Source organism: Protobothrops mucrosquamatus, unplaced genomic scaffold, assembly GCF_001527695.2.
Source record: "Protobothrops mucrosquamatus isolate PMUCROS unplaced genomic scaffold, P.Mucros_1.0 scaffold48, whole genome shotgun sequence".
Lineage (NCBI taxonomy): Eukaryota > Metazoa > Chordata > Lepidosauria > Squamata > Viperidae > Protobothrops > Protobothrops mucrosquamatus.
In genome coordinates, this window is record NW_015386430.1 from 2388746 (window position 1) to 2413381 (window position 24636).

The 24636-nt window shown below is 36.5% G+C and overlaps 1 protein-coding gene across 1 annotated transcript in view; it reads right to left on the minus strand.

The window, feature by feature from the left end:
* DPY19L1 (dpy-19 like C-mannosyltransferase 1) overlaps positions 1 to 24636 on the minus strand; it is a 64531-nt gene that overhangs the window by 23428 nt on the left and 16467 nt on the right. The window contains exons 7-12 of the mRNA XM_015811757.2: positions 22334 to 22427; positions 11020 to 11077; positions 7242 to 7333; positions 6289 to 6388; positions 4287 to 4364; positions 3049 to 3135 (exon numbers count right to left, since the gene is read on the minus strand). Coding sequence (XP_015667243.1) covers positions 3049 to 3135; positions 4287 to 4364; positions 6289 to 6388; positions 7242 to 7333; positions 11020 to 11077; positions 22334 to 22427 — 509 coding nt within the window. The remainder of the gene's footprint in view (positions 1 to 3048; positions 3136 to 4286; positions 4365 to 6288; positions 6389 to 7241; positions 7334 to 11019; positions 11078 to 22333; positions 22428 to 24636) is intronic.

Consider the following 24636-nt stretch of genomic DNA (forward strand, 5'->3'; position numbering starts at 1 on the left):
ATACTAATAAATGTTTATTGAATATGTTAAGGAAAAAGGCAATGGGGAGACACCCGAAGTGTTAATTATGCATTTAGATTAGAAATATGGAATATAGCATTTGAAATAGTTAAGCTCAACACAGGATTTGGATTTGTGGATTTATTTTGATGAAAGGTTATTGAGGATTGTTATGACTGACTTAGTTGTATTGAAATATATTAATTTGAATATAATATGCTATTAGAGGGAAAAGAGGGGTTTTTTAACGATTTAATCTGAACTTTATGAATATGACTTTGTTTGTGGACAATTGATTGCCCTGCCACCACGTTGATTCTTAAGCACTTGTTTGTAAAACGGAAAAAACCCCAGTAAAATTTGTTTAAAAAAAAAAAAAGGACTGTAATGGTAGTGAGTCAAGGATTACTTGTAATTATATAGTAATTATTATATAATTAATCATATATTGCATTAACAAAGTCAGTTTGGAATAGTGGTTAAGGTGGTGGTATAGAAACCAGGAGAGTGTGAGTTCTAGTCCTAATTTAAGCATGAAAATTGGCTGGATAATCTTGTGCCAGTCACTCTCTCTAAACCCTACTCATCTCATAAGGTTGCTATTGTGGGGAAAATAGGAGGAAGAAGTCTTAGATATCTTCTCCACCTTGTGTTACTTATACAAAGTAATAAAGGCAGGCTAAAAAAAACCCAAATATATTAACAAACAAACAAGCTATTATTTAATTATTATTACCATTCCTTTCGATTTTTTTATCTTGTCATGTTTTGTCTTTGTTTATAACGAATAGTAATTTTCCTGCAATGTGCAGAGATCTCAATTTAGATAAGATTTTTTTTTCAAAACGTACATTCTATTATTCTATGAGGTTCATGAGATGACAATTGGCTGTAACAGCATGGCAGATGAATTCACAGAATATTAAGAACTTGTTCATGAACAGGAATGTTCATAAAAATAATTTATGTCTGTTAGGCAATGCTCCATATTTCTTAAGAAAGCTTATTTCTAAAATGGAAAGCTTTCTTGTCTTCAGATACATAAGCCATTTTTTTACAATACAGGTAGTCCTTGACCTATAACAGTTTGTTTAGTGAGCATTCGAAGTTACAACTGCATTGAAAAAAGTGATTTATGACCATTTTTCACACTTACAACTGTTGCAGTATCTCCATGGTCATGTGATCAAATTTCAAATGCTTAGCAACTGACTCATATTTCACGAATGAAGGCAAATATACATTGTCCCAGGATAATGTTGCAGAAGCCAATCAGAGTCAGTCACAGCACCTGAGGATTTGTTCTTCCAGCTTTTGGACTTGTGCTGGAGCCTATCCTCAGGGAACTTCTCAGTCTCCGGAATGTCTGCACTGGGCTGTTCTATGCATAATATTTACCTGATGCCTGGTTGTATGTGGTTTTAGTTGTTGATTGGGGTATTGATGGCCAGCTATTAAGTCATTGATGGTTGTTTCCTCTTGCTGCTGCATCTTCAGCTCCTAAGTATCTGGTAAGCTAGTGATAAATTGGCACTTCTGTTGACTGACAAGAGGCCATTTCTCAGACTTCAATCATTTATCTGGCCATTTTTGTCCCTGCTTGGCCAACAATCTTAGTAGCTACGAAATTGAATTCATGACCTTGTTTATTGCAATGTGAGGCTACCAATGAGTTCGGGTCTCCTTATCTAACTGCTTATGTTCTTGTACCCCAATGATTCGCTTCCTTCCCATTTATCCTACAATCACAGGGGCAAGCCATGAAAGGAATCTGGTAAATTACATTAGAAATTTCTCCCAGCTCCAAATGGTCTTTCTACTGCATGACTTGATCTTGTATCAGAATCTACGTTATATAGCTTCCAAAATGTTTTTGATATATGGCAGGGTATGCCTTTTTTCTTGTACTTTCTTTCTTCCTTTCCCTCCCCAGCATGTTGCTCAGGCATCTTATGATAAACGCTTATGAGTACCCTTCTGCTTGAATTGTTCACATAGGTACCTGCTCTCCAGTTGTTTTGCTTATTGGGTACTACAATGGGTTCTCAACCTGCCATATAGTGTTCTAATGCAACTCTTTTTATGTGACAGTGGATGGTTATTGTTGAAACACAGAATGCATGGAGTTTGGTAGCCTTGCAATATACTATGGCTTCTCGGCTTCCATCTTCCTGTAGGTCGACAAGCACATCTAAAAAATGGCAATAGTCTAGCCATTTTTTTCCTCCACTGTGAATTGTTTATCCAGGAAAATGGAGTTCAGTAGGGTATGAAAGTCTTTGAGAACATTTCTTTTGATGATGACAAAGGTATCATCCATGCCAAAGTTTGTGTGTAATTATGAAATGCACAGTATTCTAGTTCTGATAAAACTGATTCTTCAATGACTTCTGATATTGGGGATCAATATTTGCTCATACATTTCTCTTTTAAATATTAAAAAGGTATTTTGGCAGTTCTGGTAATAGGCTACGATATGAGGCTAAATCATCCAGAACAAAGACTATTTGGAGGTGGGAGAAACTTCTAATGTAATTTACGAGATTCCCCGCATGGATTGCCCTGTGACTATGTAGGACAGACAGGGAAGATTACAAGAACACGAGTGGTTAGACAAGAAAACCCAAACTCATTGGTAGCCTCACACTGGATTAAATAAGGGCATGCATTGCAAATTGGAAGAACAAATCTCTGGTCCCGGTGACTGACTCAGATTGGATCCAGACTCATATCCATGACAGTTGCAGTGACCCCATGTCATGTGATCACCTTTTGCGGCCTTCTGATAACAAAGTCAATAGGGAAGCCAGATTCACTTAACAATTATGTTTCTAACTTAACGACTACAGTGATTCACTTAAACAAGTGTGGCAAGAAAAATCATAGAATAGGGCAAAAATCACTTTAAAATGTCTCACTTTGAAATAGAATTTTTTGGCTCAATTGTGGTCTACCTATATAAGCCGCATGAAATATTCAGCTTAGATAATATGACTACTGTAATTGTACACTAAGTAAATCATTATTGGCTATTTGTTTAAGACTTACCCAGCTGACTATCAAAAAGGCAGCATAATAGGATGTCATCAACATAGAATTTCCAAACATAAAGACAAAGCATACAGTAAGAGATACCTGATGTGACATAAATAAATATGTTAATTAAAATTGCAGAGGCATGACAAATATGTAGAGTATCTACCTACAAGATTTAAAAAAACAAATAGATGCTATCTTATACATTATTTAAATTATTTAAAATAATGTATCATTTGACAAAAGATACACAAATATAAACTACTCTTGTAAAAAAACAGAATATTTGGTCTCTATATCATGGTGACATTTCAGTTTCAATTTATATACAAATTAACCATGTTTGTTCATTTAAAAAACAGCAGCTGAACATGTTTTCAAATTGGATTGTAAGAACTTAAAAGAGGATGATGGGGAGAGAGAAAAAAATGGGCATTAATCCTCATTGAATCATTAATCCCCACTGAATCATTGAATCAATAGTCACTCATTCAATGACTGTTCAAATTTGCAATGTCGTTTGAATGAGAGGGACCTAAGAGGGGTCCTCACAGTTGGTACCATTGCAACATTCGGTGATCATTAATTATAATTTGGGTGCTTGCAATCAGCATGTAATTACAATGTTGCAGTCTCCTGTGATCACCTGATAACCATTTGTGACCGTCACTGCTGCTTCTTACAAGTAAAGTCAAAGTGGAATCAAGAAGTTACATGCAGTGATCATGTGACTATGGAATATTACAATCATGTGACAGCAACTAGCACGAACAATGGATTTACTTAATGACTAATGCATTTACTTATTGTTGTTGCAAAAGATGTTGTAAAACTGGGCATGGTCACATTGTGACCCGCTTCACAACTGTCACGACTTATGACTGTAATTGCAGGCTCAGTTGTGATTATAGATTAGGGACTACCTATACTAATAAAAGCTGAGTGTCATTTATCTTCCCTTCCTGTTTTATTTCAATGAGTAAGGGAGGAGCCTGCCTGAGTCTCTTTTGAATGCTATTTTGTTTTATAGGAATTAAAGAATCCTTTAGCCCTCTTTGATTATATAACAATTCTTGTGTATTTCTGTCAAGATCACCTCTCTTACACATTACAGATTGATTAAAAAGTGAGTTAACATTTTGTTATTAATAAAAAAACATTTAACATTCTTTATAGAATAATCATAAGTAGAAACATTCAGAAATTTGTTTTATCAAAGAATATTGTTAAAAATGTAAAGGAAATATTACCATATGTGCATAAAGTATCTTCTGTAGTTTAGCTGAATCAATAAATCCCAATATGTATACACCAAAAACAGATGCTACCTGCAATTGAAAAAAATAAAGTACATTTTACCTAAAATATTTTAAAGAAAGGTATCAAAGCTCCAAATTATTCATCTTGTGAAAATGAACTGAACAAATGGAAAGAGAAAAGGAACTTTATCATATAAACTACAACAAACAGGTTAAATTTATAACTAGAGTATAACCACTACAATTTAATTGTCTAATTCCATAATTTACAGTACAGTGTCAAATTTCTGAAATTTTCTAACAAGTGTACTCCTATTCCCAGAATTCCCAGCATATCCTGGGAAATTTTAGGATCTGAAATGTCTGCTTCAGAGCAATATTTATAGACCTATATTCCATGTTAGACAACTCATAGTTTCATTCTGTATATTTGCCTGTCATTAGGACATGATTATTGACATTTCATCAAGCAAAGCAGAAAACTCTGAAATGTTTGGCTTTCTGCTCCATACTCTCTATAAATTTTCCAAAAGTAGTGAAATGGAAGACCATTTCTACAGAACAACAAGAAATTTATTCTTTTCCTATATGATGTCAAGGCCATTGTATCTATATTATGGTAGCAAGACCTCCTAACTACTAAAGATATTTAAAGAAGAGATATATCATCTGCATCCAAGAGAATCATAATGGTTCTATTAGGTGACAAGAGTGGGTGGAATTCCGGCCTTGACAGGGTTTGCCCCCATACATTTAAAAAGAAGTTGAAAAAAATGGGGGGCAATACATACACTTCAATTCATTCTATGTGGTTATAGCTACAATATTGGAAGAATGAAAACAAGGGATTCTAAAACTATATCAAAATTATGTAAATTTATTCTTACACTACTTCATGATAGTAGACATTTTTAATAATATATTTCCATAGATTGAAGTATACCATTTATAAATGCTAGATGATTCCACCTTGTTCCACTACTAAGATACTGTTTTGCATCAAGCAGTCAGCAGTTTTAGACTTAGCTTCACAGAGACTTTGTTTAAATGAGCAAAAGTTAGTATTTTTTTGGGGAGTCACCAGACTGGGAACGCTAATGGTTTTAAACCAAACAGGTAGTATTTGAATTATGCAATTGATTTGTATGTTAGTCTGCAAAACTCGATCTTTCACAGCAGCTTCCCTATTTTTAATAGAGATATAAATTTGCTGTTCTCAGATAAAATCACAAAATCCCATTTCTGTGTATCTTAGGGATGTAGTAATACAATTGATGCCACCAAAATGGGCTTGAAAATGCTCAGGTCATGCTTTGAGAGAGATGTATCCTGAAAAACCTGTTGATCCAGAGGGAATTCTTAGGAAAGGCAGATGAGACAAAGCACTAAATTACTGAGGAATGTTTATCTGTGGTAATCTGGGAAAATTTTTCCAATTTGTCATTTATAGAGTTTTTTCTTTACGGAAGGAGTCTATGTAATTTTTTTCTTTCAATAGCAATCCTACATGAATAAGAACCTTGTAGGCTTCTGATAATTTCAACCTGGCTATGGCTCATTCGTGGTCAAATCAGAAATTATTATTGTTCTTAGGTGTTAAATGTATAATTATATTCTATTCTTTCATCAATTATTTGAGACAACAAATATGCATAAAGGTAAAGGTGGTGCTCATCTCTGTTTCTTAATCTAGAGAGTCAGCATTGTCTGAAGACATTTCCATGGTCATGTAGCCAACATGACTATATGCCAAGGTGCATGGAATGCTGTTACCTTACCACCAAAGTGGTACACATTTGCAGGCTTTTGATCTGCTAGATGGGCAGGAGCTAGGGCAGATAATGGGAGCTCACCCTGTTGTGCAGTACTCAGGTCTCGAACCTGGGCTATCAATTTTCCAGCTGAGAAGCTCAGTGGCTTTAACTGCTGAACCACTGCACCACTGATAAAGGAATATGTAAAATTCTAATAATGCTTATTGACATTATCTTACCTGTGTTAAAAGAACAAACTGAGCAAACTGCCATGGAAGCATGAAAAGAACATTAGAAACAGATAGTGCAATCAAGCTTCTTCTATTAACATTCTGCGTCCTTGGGGAAAAGAATAAGAGACGGATTAAGATGAACAGTAATGGCTCTGTTTATGTCTCCAAATAACAATAGTGAATTAATTATTTTTCAACAGAATTGAACTCTGGTTAAGCTTCAAAATAATGTATAGAAAAATTCATAAAATAGATATCTAATACCATAAAATTAAACAAAAAAGAACCTTCCATACACAAACCCTTAATTTATGTGTACTATAATTAATAATAATTACATAATAATTGGATAAAAATGCCAAATCCAGTCTAAACATTTGGCTGACTTTGCAAAAACTATATTTATTATAAAAACTTTGGGTCAACACAAATTTGTTTTAAAATCCTGTAACTTTTCAAAACATGTTTCTTTTAATGTTAGTTAATTCTTATTAGATTTAGATGTACAAGGATCATCCTAATCATTCCTCATTAAAGAGAAATGATAATAGTTTTTAAGAAAAACATATAGAAAACTTGGTATTTAGCCATATGTAAACTTCCCTCTTCTCCCAATAAAAAGAATAAGTTTTCTATGGACAAATTATAAATGAGGTTTCTAGCCTTTCCCAATCTGGCAGCCCTCCAAAATTTTGAATTATGTCTCTCACTCTATCATCTTTGTTTGAGGATGATGGAAGAATACTATATTGGAGAGACTAGAAAAGACAACACATAATAATGAAGGTGCAGCTAAATATGAATTCAGAGCATCTTCCTGCTTTTGTATCAATACCATTACATCTATGTACCATGAATTAAAACAAATTCTTTACATAGCAGTAATACCATTTTATAATTATGAATACATGCATCAATATCTTGTTTGATATTTAAGAATGGAAAAGAATGGAAATTACCTGAGAATGTATGTTAATAATAGCATCTGAACCACAAGGAAAGGATAAGAAAAGCTTTCACGGAGAGGAGGAGTCCACATCACACGAGTACTCTGGAAATAAGAATGCAGATAATTGGTTATGTATTCTAATGTTCTTTTCTTTCATTAATCTCTGGAAAATATATTTATCTGGGTTTTGAACTGTAGTGATAGAATTTTTTCTTTAAAAAAATAAGCCTCCAAAAATTGTTCATAATGTAAGAAAATTTGTCCATATTATAAGAAAAATCTACTGCAATTTTACTTTACAGGTAAATATTGTAGCTATTTTTCTTCCTGGAATTTTTATTCTATTTTTCCAATAAACTGAACTAGTCCCTATTCTGAACTGAGAACATGACTTTAAAAGAAAAATAAAATTAACTATAGCTAATAATGGCCATGGCAATTAACATTATAAGTGTACTGATATTAAACAGATCAGCTTTGAAATACAACAATAGTATAAATTAGAATCCCAGATTCAGTGCTGTACATAATTTGATGTAAGTAATCAGATTTGCAGATTTCTTTACCAGGAAATGGCATTTTAAAAGTTTTTCAGTTAAATTCCTAATTATGTAGCCAATTTAATCTACTGACATTTACCAAACAAATATTTCTACAAATATTACCAACTGTTGAGTAGATTCAGGAATAATGTTAAATATTGGCATGACCAATAAGCAACATACTAAATAAAAATATAAATCTATTTTAATTAGTGATAGCTCCTTTTAAGCTTCACTGACTAATGATAATGGAAGAATCAGATATGAATTTTGGGAATAATTCAGCAACATTCTTTTGAGGAAAATATTCTTTTATGTGACAAAATTGGAAGGGGAAAAACAAGAGAATACAAAGTGACTGGGCCACTCAAGCATGCTTTGGCTTATTCAAAGCATGAGTAAGATTGGTGTCAATCCTGCGAGTATCTGTTTTGGAAAACCTGTTTGTTTCAAATAATTGATATATGCAAAAGTCACTCATGAATACTTCTGGGAAAATGCATGCAAATCTAAAACAATAATTGAATAGATTGTTTAAAATGAAAAGAAAGAAAATTAGTAAAAGATTTAAAGATGAAAAGCGTCTTGAATATGGGCAGAATATTGTTAAAATGTCAATAGTGAATCTTGAGGAAAGAATATAGGTAATCCTCTACTTATGATCACAACTGAGCCCAAAATTTCTGTTGCTAAGCAAGACAGTTGTTGTGAGTTTTGCCCCATTTTATGACCTTTCTTGCCATAGTTGTTAAGTGAATCACTGCAGGTGTTAAATTAGGAATATGGTTATTAGATGAATCAGGCTTCCCATTGACTTTGCTTGTCAGTGTCCCATAAATGTAATCACACTGCATAAATACATGCCAGTTGCCAAGCATCCAAATTTTGATCACATGACCATGGGGATGCCACAATGGTCATTAATGTGAAAAACAATCATAAATTACTTTTTTCAGTACCGCTGTTACTTTGAACAATCATTAAATGGATGGTTGTAAGTCGAGGACTATCTGTAGATATGAAAGAAAAGGAAAGAAGCGAAAAAAACTAGAGTGTAAGTGGAACTCATGTTTTTCCAGACAAGCAAGAATAGAATAAACAAGCAAACAATGGTACAAAAAAAACTTCTCATGAATTTTAGAAAAACTTAAGAGGTTATCATGAAAGTATCTCAACAACTAATTTATATGTATGTGTATGTGTATGTGAATGTCTATATGTTATCTTATCCATCCATCCATCCATCCATCCAAGTAAGAGTTCTATTTGCACGACAATCAATATTCAGATTCTTGGTTCTCCGCAGCCTATCTAGTCTACATAAATTTAGGATTAGAAACATATTTTTTTTGTGAGGGATGAGGATAATTCTTTTTTCTTGTTTTGATAAAAGGCCAAATCTAGCATTAGGCTATCTACTTTTGAACATGAGAGAATTAGCTTCAGCAACTTGCAGGAAGAAAAACTATGTATACTATGCCAGAAATGTTAGAAAATAGTTAACTCTCATAACACAATTAATGGAAATATGATGGCAAGTGAAGCTGCTCTTACAGAGTAAGAAATTATGTTACTGAATATCTCCAAAATGTATATAATTACGCTAAATATATTTATGAAAAAAGATGCTTGGTAGAATGATGAAGTGAATGAGGCTGTAGAAGAAAAAAGTATAAACAATGGGATTATTGCTACAAAAATAGGCTGATGAAAATGAGAATAGAGAAATAATTTAAAACAAAGTAGTTACAGAGGCAGAGAAAATGTAGAGTCATTTTGTTGAAAATAAAATATTTTAGAAATTAGTGAAAAGGTCTAAATCAGGGGTGTCAAACTCGCAACATCATGTGACATGTTGTGACGTATTGCGACCTTTTCATTGTTGGCAATGGGGTGGGTGCGTTTGAAACCCCTGGTCTAAATAAAGAGCCATGAGGGTGAATGGAATTAAAGATAAGAGTGATGAAATACAGGTTGTCCATGCTGAATGACTGGTCACTTAGTGATTGTTCAAGGTTATAACAGCCCCCCCTCAAAAAAAACCCCGCTATTTACAATTTACAACTCCATTTCAAAGTTATGACACTGCAGCATCCCCATGGTCAATTGCAAGGATGCTGCAGCGGCTCTGCCTCTCTCTCATCCATTCCACTCTGCCAGATTGCCGCAAGCCTTGGGCCTACTCCTGATGCCGGGGTAATATGCAGATGATAAACCAAAAGAATGACTTGAACAATATTTTTATTAGATTTACAAAAGCAGCTTGTTAAAGACTTAAAGAGCTCTGTGTGATGGAACAAAGAAGAAATCAAGAAAATCAAATCCATATTGAATGAACTAAAGCTTAAGATTGTTAGAAGTAAAAACAAAGAATGTAAAGTTTGTTTGATCAAGGTTAAAACAAGGTACAGTGGTACCTCGGTACTTAACTGTTTTGAAACACACTGAATTTGGTATTTAATGCATTTTGATGAGAAAACTTTGTCCCAGTACTCATTGTTGTTTGGTACTTGATACATAAACTAGAACTTGTCAGTGTCTGGGGTTTTTTTTTCTCATTAGTCTGGGTAAAGTGGGCTAAATGCAAAATAGACTAACCAGTTATCAGAACGATATTGAGATTTTTTGATTATACAAGAAATGAATGAAACTCAAACTGCAAAACAAACACAAATAACAACTGACTCTTCACTTAGCCAGCATTTGAAGTTAAAACCTACCTGAAAAAGGGTACATGATCTGGATGCATAGTTATGATAGTCATAACCCAAGCCTATGGTCAGCATCATTTGCAGCATCCTGTGGTTATGTGACCTCATTTAATGACAGTTTTGTCAAAACCCCTCAGTTATTTCCAGTTTTCATCAAAATTGCACCCAGAGCAAACTAATTTCCAAATAAATATGAATAGAATTATTTTACAGATAAGAAGCATAGCACGCAGAGCTTCAGATTTTATTTGTCTTTTTGGAAATGCAGGAACATGATTGTGTGATTTAAAGCACACTGTTTAAAGCAGCAAAATGTACATCTGATTTAGAGTTCCAGCCAAATGCTACACTGGTGTTCTGCATACTCCAAAGCATCTTTCTGGAATAGATTCAAATTCGTTTGATCAAATCAGAAAATATGAATATCTTAATTTATTTCCAACACTACATCCTTCAAAAGTTAGTTTAACTATAAGGTATTTACATCTTAAATGTTAATTCAATTTTTAAAGTAACTAGTAATTTGCAGACGTACCTCCCCATGGTTGAAAAAGTAACATGCCACTGTAAGTAACCCTCCAAACCTGTTCCCACTGTGAAGGAAGAGAAGAGGGGGGGGGGGGGAAATGTAATAAAATTTTCTTTTTCATACAAGCTTCAGTGACAAAATAAAAATACTTTCATTTTGTGAATAGTAATATGCTTTAAAATGTCAGATAGGTAAACGAATTAAGCAGTGTCGTGACCCCCCTCACAATATTTTTAAGAGCTGGACGTGGAGCAACCAGCTAAAACTAAATCTAAGCAAGACAGAATAGCTCTGAGTTTGTGACTCCTTGATCCATAGTGAATTGCCACCTTTGGTTTTGGATGGGGTGACACTATCTCAAAGAGATCCAGTGCATAATCTGGGGATTTTCCTGGACTCACAGCTCCTGCTCAAGGACCAAGTGGCAGTTATGGTCAGGACAGCCCCTGTGTAACTTTGGGTTGTTTGCCAGTTATGCCCTTTCCTGGACCAACAATCCCTGCTCGGTCTTTCACACCCTAGTCATCTCCTGTCTTGACTATTGCAACACACTGCCTACATAGGGCTGCCCTTGAAAAGCATCCGTAAACTCCTATTGGTTTGAAATGCAGCAGTCAAATGGTTTTATGCAGACCCAGGTATGCACCTCTCCTGCGGGAGCTGCATTGGCTACTGATTTGCTTCCAGTGCAATTCAAGGTGCTGGTTGTCAGTTACAGCCACCCGATGTATTAGATGAGGAGGCATGGGATGTTGTGATTCCTGTCTCCTAAAGAGGTACATCTGGCAGGACCCAGAAGGACAGCCTTTTTCGTGGTGACTCTCTATCTTTGGAACATTATCCCTGCAGAGATTAGATTGGCTCTCACTCTGACACTTTTTCGCAAGTCCCTGGTTCTGCCAACCAGCTCGGGAAACCCAGAGCGGGATGGAGCCCATCAAGTGGCTCGTTTGATTGCCTGCTATCACCAGTGGGGTAGGGGGTTATTGTTTTTATTCTTTTTATATTGGGTTTTTATTGTTTGTAAGTTGCCCAGAGTGACTGAAAGTTAGTGGGCAGCCATATAAACAATGGTGGGATTCAAATGGTTCACATCAATTCAGCAGAACCAATACCTAATTTTTTGCTGAGTTCAGCAAAGACGTTATGATAAATTTGTGTTTTCTGGAATATTTCTGGTTTTTGTTACAGTTCCTTCCTGGCCGGGGGGGGGAACCTCCCCAAAAGTCCAAGAGAGGAGTGACGGAAACCAAATGGAGATGCAGCGGCTTTGATCACGTCGCCCGTTCGCCTCTTCTCTTTCACTCCCCTCCAGAACCGGATTGCCATGCTATGGAGGATGGGCCTTACCCAGTCCCCCTCCACCGTTTCGGAGCCAGGAGGGAGTGATGCCAAAAGGCTCTGCCACTGCTACACAACAGCTGCGTCTGCCACTGGAGGGGCTTTCTTCGGTCCCCACCACCTCCTTCTCCTCCACCAACTCTCCCATAGCTTGGCCAAGACCTGGGGGGGGGCACAAGTCTCTCCTGCCACCTCCCTCTGCCAGCCCTGGTAACCCTCCACCAGCCCTCCATCACCACCACCACTTTCTTGTCACCCTGCATCAGCTCACATCTCCCTTTTCTGTTCTGGAAATGGCAGCCCCATTTTCTGCCACTTTCCTCCCGGGAGAAGGGAAGAAAGGAAGGATGCTTTGTATGGAAGGATGCTACGGTAAGCTCCAGGAAAACTACCCCAGCTCGAGGTGGGCAAGGAAGGCCAGGCTCCCCTTCCCTGATGGTTGTACAAAGCCATTGAGGAGCGGATTCTCAAGGGCTTTGCACAACTATTGGGGAAGGGGAGCCTGGCCTTTACCAGCTGGAGCTGCATGGAGGAAGGAAGGAAGGAGCCTTAAGGATACCCAGGAGGCAATGGAAGTTACCGTAAGATGCCTTTCTCACTTTCTCCCTTTCCTGGCTGGGCTGGAGGCAGCCCACACAGGCTGCTGTGGGCTGCTGATGATGGGTGAAACAGACCATGCTGCAGCAGCTTTCCACCTCTGCCTCTTCCTTGGGCGGCTTACTCCGCCCCCCCCTTACTTTCAGGGAAACCCATGCCTTTACCTGTTCTTAAGATGCTCTTCGGGCAGAGAACTGTTTGTTAAATTATTTGAATTCCACCACTGCATATAAATCCAATGAACAAACAAACAAGTATTCAGAATATGCACTGATTCTAATCAGATTATGAGGTAGAAAAGATTTTTAGGAAAGACAGATTCTGCTTTCAGTACCTGCTAGAAGATGCATTTTCTCCTGGATTCAAAAGTAGTCTTGTGCTCTCAGGGAAAAACATGTTTGAGTTATGGAGGTACCCGATGGATTTGATACACCCTGTTACTGCCTCCTAATTCAAACATGTATTTTCCTGGCTACCATGTGAACTCATGAAAAGATGCAGTTTATTACAGATAGAAGAAATATTCAAACAACTGAAAATTCTATAGCTTGTAAATTATAGGTACAGGTAGTCCGCAACTCACAATCACAATTAAGACCAGAATTTCCAGACCTGATTTTATAGTGGCTGTTAGGCAAATCATGCAGTACCTTGCATGTCTCCATGGACTCCCTGGCCTCTCACCGTGCCAGGCAGTTGCCACCCCAAGCACTGCTGTACTTGCATCTTATCTTCCTGGTCCCCTACACACCCCTCTTCTAATTAGTAGCTGCAGTCATTTATATGTCTGCCAGCCTGCTTCCAAGTCACCTGGGACATACAAATTCCTACTGACTTCCCCACCGATTTTGGTTGTTGGAAGCCAGCAGAAAGTTGTGAGTCTTTGCTTAACAACTTTTGAACCTCATTTAACAATGTAAATGGTGACTACAGAAATTGCTGTTGCTAAGTGAGATCGTCACATAACATTACAGTTTACAATTTCATCACTTAATGTTAGATATTCTAGTCCCAATTATAATCATTAATTAAGGTCTAACTGTACCTTTACATGTCAATAGAACAGGAATATTCTGCAAAGCATACCACAGTATTATCATCTGCTTATAAAACTTTAATGACTTTTACAAATCTGGAACACTAATTTATAAAATGAAACTAAGAGAAATGAAGGGAAGTTTCAATCTCTGTACAGTATGCACAATATTTCTGTAGAATACATTTATTTCTACATATTGCACTAAGTGAACTTATTTTTAATGCATGATTTAAAGAATTACATCTTTATTTAAAGATTGAGTTATTTTTTCTCATGTATATAATGGTGAGACCTGAGGTCACATGCTGAATCTGAATGCAGGAAGATTCAAGATTATAAAAAAGAAAAACTTTTTGCACAGTATACAATTTGCTGCAAGCAGCTGTTGGCTACTGTATGAGAGAGAATACTAGAGAACATGAACTTATAACTTATTCAGCAAGGCTTTCTTATATTATTAAACTAAACTGAAAATAGAACTATCATTCTTCATTTCTTATTTTTTCATGCACTCACACAATGTGTATTGATATCATTCTGCATTTTGAAGTAGTACCTGTTGCCTCATCCTACAATAGCATCTAAAAGCTGCAAGAGATCTGATATGATCACTTCTGAGAGGATAAAAGTAAATGATGGCACAGTTCCCAATAGTACAGATCTGTTTGTTTTTCTGTCTATCATATTTCTACATTATCCATCACACTTGTATGACTCTGGGCAGTTTACAGATAAAATGATAAAATCTTATAAATTCATAGTTAAAGATTTAACAAAATTAAAACAATTAAAAAGAAAAATTGCAAAGTTAAAAGGCAGAGGGAATACCTTCAACCCACCAACCATCCCAAGAGTTGGATGACACTCTTAAAACCCCAAGCTAGTTGGCAGAGCCAAGTCTTGATGTTCTTCCAAAAGACTGGGAGAATAACCTGGCTTGTATAAAGTGGGAACAAAGTTAAAAGAGCAATTAGTTTAAAATATCTACAAGCTGACTAAGTCCAACCCTTCTTGAATTCTGTTGACCCTTATTTAACTTTTAGCAGGTGCTAACCATTAGTTGAGAATATGCCTGTGCAAAAACACAAGTAGCACTAAATCAGTTTAATTAGACCTTCATGTGTGGACCTGATCTTTCGTACCTGACAGCTTGTTTCTAAGGGCAAAATGTTCCATAGAGAAGGCTCTCTTCCTAGACTCTACCAGTCATAATTCTTTAACTAATGTGGTCTGTAACATACTCTCCCTGTCTGACAGTGGGACAGATCAATAAATAGGACCAGACAACTTCTCAGATAACCTGATCCCATGCCATCAAAGGCTTTAAAGGAGATAACCAACATTTTAAATTGCATCCACAATTTACATAGCAGATATGTTATATATGTAACCCTAGAGCCAAAGCTGCTTTGCACCAGCTGAAGGTTGTGGAAACTCTTCAAGACTAGCCTCATGTAGCATGCACTGCAGTAGTCAATATGAGAGATGACCAGGCACAAAAGACGGAATTAAGACCCTCTTTATCCAGGAAAGAATATAACTGGCGCACAACATGAAGTTGAGCAAAGACTCTGCTAGCCCACGACTGCCAGCTGCTCCTTCAGCAGGAATCCTGAGTCCAAGAAGATATTCAGATTAAATACCAAATCTATTTGAAGCAGTGCAACCCCATCAAGAACCAAAGATAGTAGATCCCAATACAGTAAAGACCCTCATCCACAGTAATTTCATGTTACCAAGGTTCCATTGAAGTATGTTGTTTCCTATCTAGACACCCACAACTTTAAACATGTATAGACAGTCCTTGACTTATGATTGATTGTTTAGTTGTTTAGACTTACGACCACAATTGAGCCCAACATTTAAGTGAAACATTTGTTAAGTGAGTTTTTTTGCCATTTTATGACTTTTCTTGCCACAGTTAAGTGAATCACTGAAATTGTTAAGTTAATAACATGGTAGTTGTGAATCTGGCTTCCCCATTGATTTTGCTTGCCAGAAGGTCATGGAAGGGGATCACATGATACTGGGACACTGCAACTGTCATAAATATGAGTCAGTTGCCAACCATCTGAATTTTGATCACGTGACCTTGGGGATGCTACAATGGTCATAAGTTTGAAAATGGTCATAAATCATTTTTTTCAATCCCGTTGTAACTTTGAACAGTCACTAAATGAACTGTTGTTAAGTTAAAGATTACCTATACTTACACACCTGATTCAAACTTCCAACAGTCACTCTCCTGCATGTGATTGTCAATGAATTATCAATGAATTACCAAGCCCTTTGCAACCACATAATTGTTATTTGGAATCTTCCCTAATGGGGAAGTCAACAGAGATGCTAGCAGGGAATATCACAGTCACTGCCACAGGATTCCTTATAGTTCCTCAGAGCTGGCGGAAAAAGATCCACTGGGACTCATTTTGGGATGGATCTTTTTCAGTAGCCTATTTGAGAGGAGGAGGGCTGCCTATGAGATTTTCTCTGCAAAACTGCCCTTCTGCTATCATAAACACTGGTTGGAAAAGTCCATGGCAAAAGCCATGATGTATTTTAGCCCAGGGCTGTTGTAGCATGGAGCAACTGTAACCATGCTAGGTCCAAATGCCCCATGCTGGGTTACAATCCCACTTAGCTTTTGCCATGGACTTTCCAGCCAGTATCTCTGAGAGTGAAGAGCCAGACTCGGCATGCTTGGTCAGAAGCTTGGTCAGGAGTAAGAAGATGCTCAAGGTCAGCAGGGAAAGCAGAATGCAGGGTGGCAAGGGCGAGTGGGATAGCTGGGACTGGGTTGGGGAGGCTGTTGCTTCAAAAGGTAGGAGGCGGCAGGGTGGCCAAAAATCAGATATGGGAGGAAGAAAGGTAGGGGAGGAGGAGTTGGAGACAGCCTTCCCTTACTGAGGCTCAAAGCTGGGAGGGACCAAGTCCAGAATGGCTTGGATTCGAGTGGCTACTCACTTAACAATCTGCTATTCTTAATAATCGCAACTAGGAATGCTGAGATTGTGGTCATTAAGCAAATCAGTTACTTGGGCATCTCACAATGAATATCTATGAAGATTCTCAATCATCCAGGTCATAATTCTAAAGAACTGAAGAAGCTTCTTGGATTAGAAGCGAAACATTTTCAAAGAAAAAACAAGTTGCCTTTTGGAAAACACCTTTGGGTTGCTTAATGAATGCTTCATTCAACAGCTGAGAATCTACTTATATGCTTTCAATATAAGTCTTATATTGAAGTAGAATCTACTTATATGCTTTCAATAACCAAACTAATTTGAAACAGGAAAAGAAATATAGAGATACTGTGTTTTCAAAATGATTGTGAATTCAAATTAATAATTAATTTCTCAAAAAAATCAAATCAGTTGTTTTTCATATACTGCCATCTTGGACAAGGATGTTGTGATTCCTCACAGCCAGTGGAAACCCTCAGCCGAGTCTGAGAACTCAGATGAGGAAGAGGGGCCTAGAGTGACATTGGAGTCTGAGAAAGACTCTGAGAAGCACCAAGACTCACAGTCAGACGAGGAGCCTGGCCCCTCTACTCATGCTTGGGCAGAGACACAGCAGTTTTGGGAGCCTGAGTTGGGTGACAAGGAACAGCTGGGGCCAATCCTGGATGTGCAGATGTGCAGAGAGGAGAGGCGAGCAAGACAGAGAAAGGCAGTGGGGCGGCTCGAGGCAAAAGAAATCATTAAGAAGCCACGCCCTGGCTGGACTATAAAAGGGGGAGGTGTGGGAGGTGCTGGTTGCCAAAGGCAACCGTTCATGCTGCAGCTTTGTGTTTTGTTGATTGGATTGTTTGCCTCCAAAGTCTTGGACATTGAGTCAGGTGTGTAAAAATAAAAAGGGGTTTGTTTTTCTTGTGGGTCCTGCCTGGTTCCATGAAGAGGGGTGAGTAAAGCAGTTGAGCAAGTACTTGCGTAGGCTGGGACAGAACAAAAGATCCCCAGCCTGGGGGCCACGGTCCACTGCCAGGCCATGGCCTAATCGCTACTGAGGGGCTGTGACTGCACAGATATAAATGGTGCCAGGTAAATACCACAGGTAACACCATTATTGTGTAAGCTACACTAGTTACTGCTATGTTTCCAGTTTCAATTCAATTCAAGGTATCTGTCAAGAGTAAAAATCTGGCAACTATATGCCTTTTTTGTTTTTATCTTGCCATTAGAGCAGACATGTCAAACTCGCAACATCACATGACATCACGCAACGTATCAGGACAGTTTTGCCATTGCCGGCAATGGGGTGGGCGCGGCTTCCGCCTGACACGTCCGGCTTGCGGGCTGGCAGTTTGACACCCCTGCATTAGAACAAGAGTGTGTGTGAGATGATGCTTCAAATAGGTTAGTTAGAGAAACAAAACCTCTCCAGTTCTGCAGAGGTTTGCTGAGAGAGGCTGTCTGGAAATTTTTCAAGGACATTCTAGCTGCTGTGGAGAAGACAGCAGACGGTTCTCATAACAACAATAATTTGTTTACCTGAGCTATGTGGGAATGTCATTATTATATGCTATGGTTAGATGCCTTTGGATTTTAGAGTTAGTTTCCCTTCGCCTATATTCAATAAACCAGTAAGCTTTTTCAGAAATGAAAGAAATCCTGGACTTCGTTTGGATATTTCAGCTGGAGGTTGACATTATCACTTTTAAAGCCCTATATGGTTTGGGACCAGATTATCTGAGGGACTGCCTTTTTCCAAGAATCTCAACCCATCCACTTGGGCATGCTGCAGATCCCCGCAGTCAAAGAGTATCAGCTGCTGGGGAGTAGAAGATAGGCTTTTTCTGTAGTAGCTTCTTCTGAAGATTAGAATGGCTCTAATCCTGTTGGCCTTCCATAAAGCTTTAAAAACCTGGCTCTGGAAGCACAGAATGCATTAAGGATCCTATTTCCTAATTTTATTCTTAACTGACCAAATATCTCAGCTGCTATGTATATTTATTTTCAATGTTTTTATTGATTTAAAATGTTTTAATTGTAGTATATTTTTGAATTGAAAGCCACCCAGAGTAATTGATTGAGATGAACAGCTATAGAAATTGAATAAATAAACAATCAGGTAATTTATGAGGCTTATTTCACTATTAAATAAATAAATTGGACATATAATAAATACATTAAATCTAGGCATATAAATGGCAGTCGAATATTTTGAGATTAAATTTGAATTTTACAAATATGATTATCTGTCATTAGATAAAATTGTATAGAAAATACAAATTTAATAATTTTTGTTCAAACGAGAAAGACTATGCTCTTTTTCAAATAGGAAGCTCTAAAATAGCAAGAAGAGTACAAAATTTTAAAACATTTATATTGTTATAATTCTTAACTACAGGTATACGTTGAACCATTTGAATATATTTAGCAATTAAACTATTCAAGTTTTCAAGTATGTAAAAAATTTAGTCAGTTATAAGCTATCCAAACAGAAGAGTTCAAAAGGAACATGTATTTTAAAACTATAAATGCACAAATTTGAAATATTTTTAGATATACTTAGAAGGTTGTGTTACCATTTACCACCTCCATCCAGAAAAAAAAATACTTATATGAAGGGCCTTTTCTGCATTAGAGCACAATGAAAAGTGTAATTAAATACATTATGAAAAACAGTATACAGTCGGCATTTAAAATTAAGAATCATTTTTAAGAAAAGGATAGATATTTGGATTTTCTTTCTATAGTGTTAAATTTTAGCTTCACTTAGGATAACCATTTGAAGGAAAGTCTTTATTATGACCACATATTAGAATCCTGACCTACAATTCAGAAGCAAAATAATGAATTTATGAATCTAGAAACCTAAACATTTTTCATTATTGATTCTAATGCTTATCTTTGATAAAAAACATGTCCTCACAGTAATTTTATCCTGACTACCTCTGTGACTTTAGACATATATAAACTTTATCATAGTATAAATATCAAACTACCGGTTATTTAGCACATTTCAAAACACATAGAAAATACAATTATCTATAAAATATAAGGCATATTCTATTAAATTTTATGCAAATAAAACTAAATATACCCTTGACTTAGAATTGTGAGCCCAGAATTACAGTTGTAAGTTGTTGCGATTGTAAGTTGAGGCACCATGTGACCAGACCTAAATTTTTACATTTGTATAGTGATTGTTAAGCAAACATGATGGTCATTAAGTGAACGCAGTGGTCATTAAATGAATAAATTTTTCCCACTAAGCATTTTTATTGGAAAACAGAAGTAAAAGCCAGAAACCTGTAAAACAGTGGCAAAATCAGTCATATGACTTTGGAACATTGCAAATGATCATAAAACTGAGCCAGTTGCCGAGCGCCCATAATGAGATAATGTGACTGCAGAAGAGGGACAATCATCATAATTTCAAAAATGGATAATAAGTAGCTTTTTGAGGGAGGATCCGTCATAATTTCAAACAGTCATTAGGTGACCTGTCGCATGTTGAGTACTATCTACAGTATATATTACATTACAATTTAATCTATATATTAAAACATTTTACTGTTGTACTTTCAAGCTTTAAACATTATATTTCAGCCCAAAACAGATTGCTCAGTTAGAATAGAATAAAATGACAGAGTTAGAAGAGACCCTGGAGATCTTCTAGTCCAACCCCTGCTTAGACAGTAAACTATATACCATTTCAGACAAATGGTTGTCCAATCTCTTCTTAATCTCAGGAAGCCTCATCAGTATAGTGCAAAGCCTCTGAATTCCAGTCCCAATAGAGTGACACAAAACTACAGAGCCTTAGGAAACCTCAGTGATCCCAGTCCAATTTCAGCTGCATTTGCCCTTGTCACCCTGTGGATCCTGCTGTCCTACATTTCACCAACCCAACAGTTTTTCACCATCTTCTTGCTCCCACTGTTGATGAAGTATATTCACCCTTTACAAGGTAGCTGCTAAGCATGTGAGGCCCTATACCCCAGGTCTCACAAGGAAACCGCCTTGCCGACATTGGGAAGAAAGCCTCATTAGTCAGCAACTGCCTTACAAAGGACCAGGCTGGGCATGCTTGGTCAGTAGCGGAAGTAAGAAGACAATGAAAATCAGCTAGGGGATCAGAAATAATGGAGGCTAGGGGGTCAAAAGGGCCTAGAAATAGAAATAGTTCTGAGTTGCAGTCAAATATGCAGATAGGTCACCAAATGCCTGAGTTCTGATCATGTGACCATGGGGCCACTGCAACCATCCTAACTTTGGGACCAACTCTAAGTCCCTTCGTTAGCAACACTGTTAACTCTGATGCTCTAACATTGTAAGTCAAAGGCTGTATTGCTGTATGTAAAATTGCTTTTATATACTTATTAAATACTAAGCTTAATGCACTCTGGCGTAAATAAAAACATGTATTTTTAACCTAATTTAAAAAAGGACAGAAATTTGGGTAAAAATCTTAGAGCTTAATTATACTGACATTTAATGGAATAATTATGATGAAAACAGTAGTAATGTCAAACCTCTGAGTCAAACCAAATAATAAAAAGTAAAAAGCTAGTAAGCAAATATTATTGTATCATGTTAAAAAGTATAAACATTTTGCTCTTTTACTAATTTTTTAGTTACATGCAGAACTATCATTCTACTGTAGAAAGTATCTGCCACTGAATGAAATCTTCCTCTCACTTTCACCTGTATTGTACAACTATACTCTGGGAAGTTGGCAACATTCTGCAGAAAAAAATTGAAATATATGCCACTTATGTGTGATGAGAAAAAACAAAGAGGTCGCGCTACATCAGCAGAAGTGCATGCCGATCATTGTACAGCCCTAACCTCACAACCACAGTCTCCTATGTAACAGCCAACTTTAACAAGACAAAAGTATGCCTTTATGGGTGGAAGGAGCAAGGACTGTGGGGATAGGCGTAAAAGCAAATAACTCTGAAGACAGAAAAATATAGCTGAAGGAAGATACAATAAGCGTGTCAAGGGCCAGAGTGTAAATTCTACCGCCTAGCTTTCTTATTCATTTTTCTAAATGGCTCTAGATCATGTCTCTCACTAGACTGGAATTGGTATTATACATTTTCTTCTCATTGTAATCATTGGAAGTAAAAAAACAGATATACAAATGTTAAAAACAAGCATTCTGCCTTAGCCTATCAGCTGGAGATTCCTGGATGAATCAATATGTATGTGAAAACATATTTCGTAGCCCCACAATTCTCTGACATCAAACTGTCCCACACAAATTAAATTGAAGAATTGTGGCATTCTGAAGTGATGTAAAGTTTTTACATTTAGTGCATATTTAACAAAATGCAGAATAATTACAATTATCCACTTAGCAAACAAACCTTTTTTTATGTTATCTTACCTTAGATACGTGCCATATAGGAAGAAAATTGACACCATCAATCCATTTAGAAGAAATATCATAGCCACATAAAAAGAAGCAGGATCTCCTAATCCTATCAAATAGCAATTCACATGCAGATAAATACTTTATGTTTTGATTTTTAATTGTTCAATTGTGCAAAAATTCTGCATATATTAATATATTATATAACTAAATTCTGTTTATGCTTAAGTTTGCATTATTTAACTTATCTATTTAATAGGCTTCAAGGCAACTTCATGAAACAACTTAACAAAGGTATGAAGTGAAAAATGTGCATTGTTCAATGCACAAAACATGTACAGCTTGTGGGCTCCATCAAATCTGAGTGCATTATGATCTCACCACACCAAAATCTTGAGCCTCTTAGTTTTCTAGATTTTAGCCAGATGAATTGTAGACTGTATTCATTGAGTAGGACTGTTTTTTGTTGTCTCTTTCTTTCCACTTCTATTTTGTCCCATGTACCCACCCACTATCGATTATTGCAGTGCCTTCCTTATCCTTCTTTTTGTTTTGGTCATTATGTTTAAATTAAAATGTAGCCTACTCATCCTTTATTCCAATTGTGTTAGTGCCTTTCTTCTGCTGCCAATGCATTTTCCCCAGCATTTCTCTATCTTGGAACAGCTTTCTTATGTATGAAAGTATTCAATGTTAATTACAGGTAATCCTCAACGTATGACCATAACTGAGGCTACAATTTCTGTTGCTAAGCAAGGCAGTTGTTAAGTGGACTGAGGTGCTGCAATCGTCATAAATAAAAGCTGATTGCCAAATTTCCAAATTTGACCAAATTTGGGAGGGTTGTGACACCTATATGTCACAAGGAGAATTGTAAGTCATTTTTTTAAAATGCCATTGTAATTTCAAACAGTCATTAAATGAATGGCTGTAAGTCAAGGACTATGAGTAATTCTATATAATGATGACAGAAAATAAGGGGAAACAAATGTCTCTCTTTAGAGGAAGATGATGTTCGAAAAGCTTCAATATGACAAATAAGGGAGGAAATGTCACTTCAACTGGAACATGAGGGATTAGCTAATTGGTAGGACAGATTCTTCTATAGTAAAATATAAATAAATAAGAAAACATTGAGAACACTGAAAATATATTTGGCTATTTCAGCACCTCATAAAAAACTGTAGAAAATTTGAAGAGATAATTAAGAAAAAAAACTATAAACTAGGGCTGGGATAAAAGGGATGCGTCATCCTCTAAAAAGTGTCTAGGTGAAGCATGGAGTTTCCAGGAACCTACAGAAAGACTAAATATTCACTTTTCCTTCAGAAAAAAACTTATTTTTATGGGGATAAGTAAAAGTTTAGCCAGGAAACTGCATTAGATTACAGTATTGATTTTGTTTGTGTGTGTGTTTTTAATCAACCTTTTCTTATTCTTGTTCTCACTCTGTAAAATCCTAGACTTTTTTCATTTCAGGCTACATCCACATTTTTTTTTTCTTTATTAATTTTTTGTGATCTGTACAATAATTTGGAAGCCATCTCAAGTTCATTGTTAGCAGACCAGCACCATCTTGTGGTCTGCCTGGAACATTATAAGTATTTTTGTAAGCTTCTAAAGCAGGGGTCTTCAAACTTGGCCCTTTTATGACTTGTGGACTTCAACTCCCAGAATTCCTCAGCCAGGCACGCTGGCTGAGGAATTCTAGGAGTTGAAGTCCACAAGTCATAAAAGTTTGAAGACCCCTTTTCTAAAGTAAAATAGATGGTATGTGCTTTATTAGAGGATGGGAGATCATGATCACAGTGGTAACTATCACACCATTAACTTAAGGCAGAAAATGTGGTCAAGTTGTGAAGATGCTGACAATTTTTGGGATAGGAGGTTTGATACCTCCAGCTATACACCTATGGGTTTCGGCACAATGCTAAACCACTTTCATCTGTAAGGAGGAAGAACATGTTTGAGGATCTGAAATTCTTCATGAATTTAGACTGCACTATTTATAGAAAGGAATAATTGCACCATCCTCCTCCAGAGCTCCATTTCAAAATGCAGTTATAAAGTAACGTTCAATGATAACAAGCACACATTCAGCTTCTTAAAGGTGGCTTAGGTCATATTAAAATAACTACAGCCTTGTCCATAATATCAGTATTGCATTATCTATTTGAGCCGTCTTTTTACCTGAGGCAGGGAATACATTTCCCAGGTACCTAAAATAGTTACTTTTCCCAATAAAAATATTATGTAGCCTATAAACAAAAACAGTTGTGGGGTTATTATTTATTTTTGGTTAGTTTATTTTTTGCACT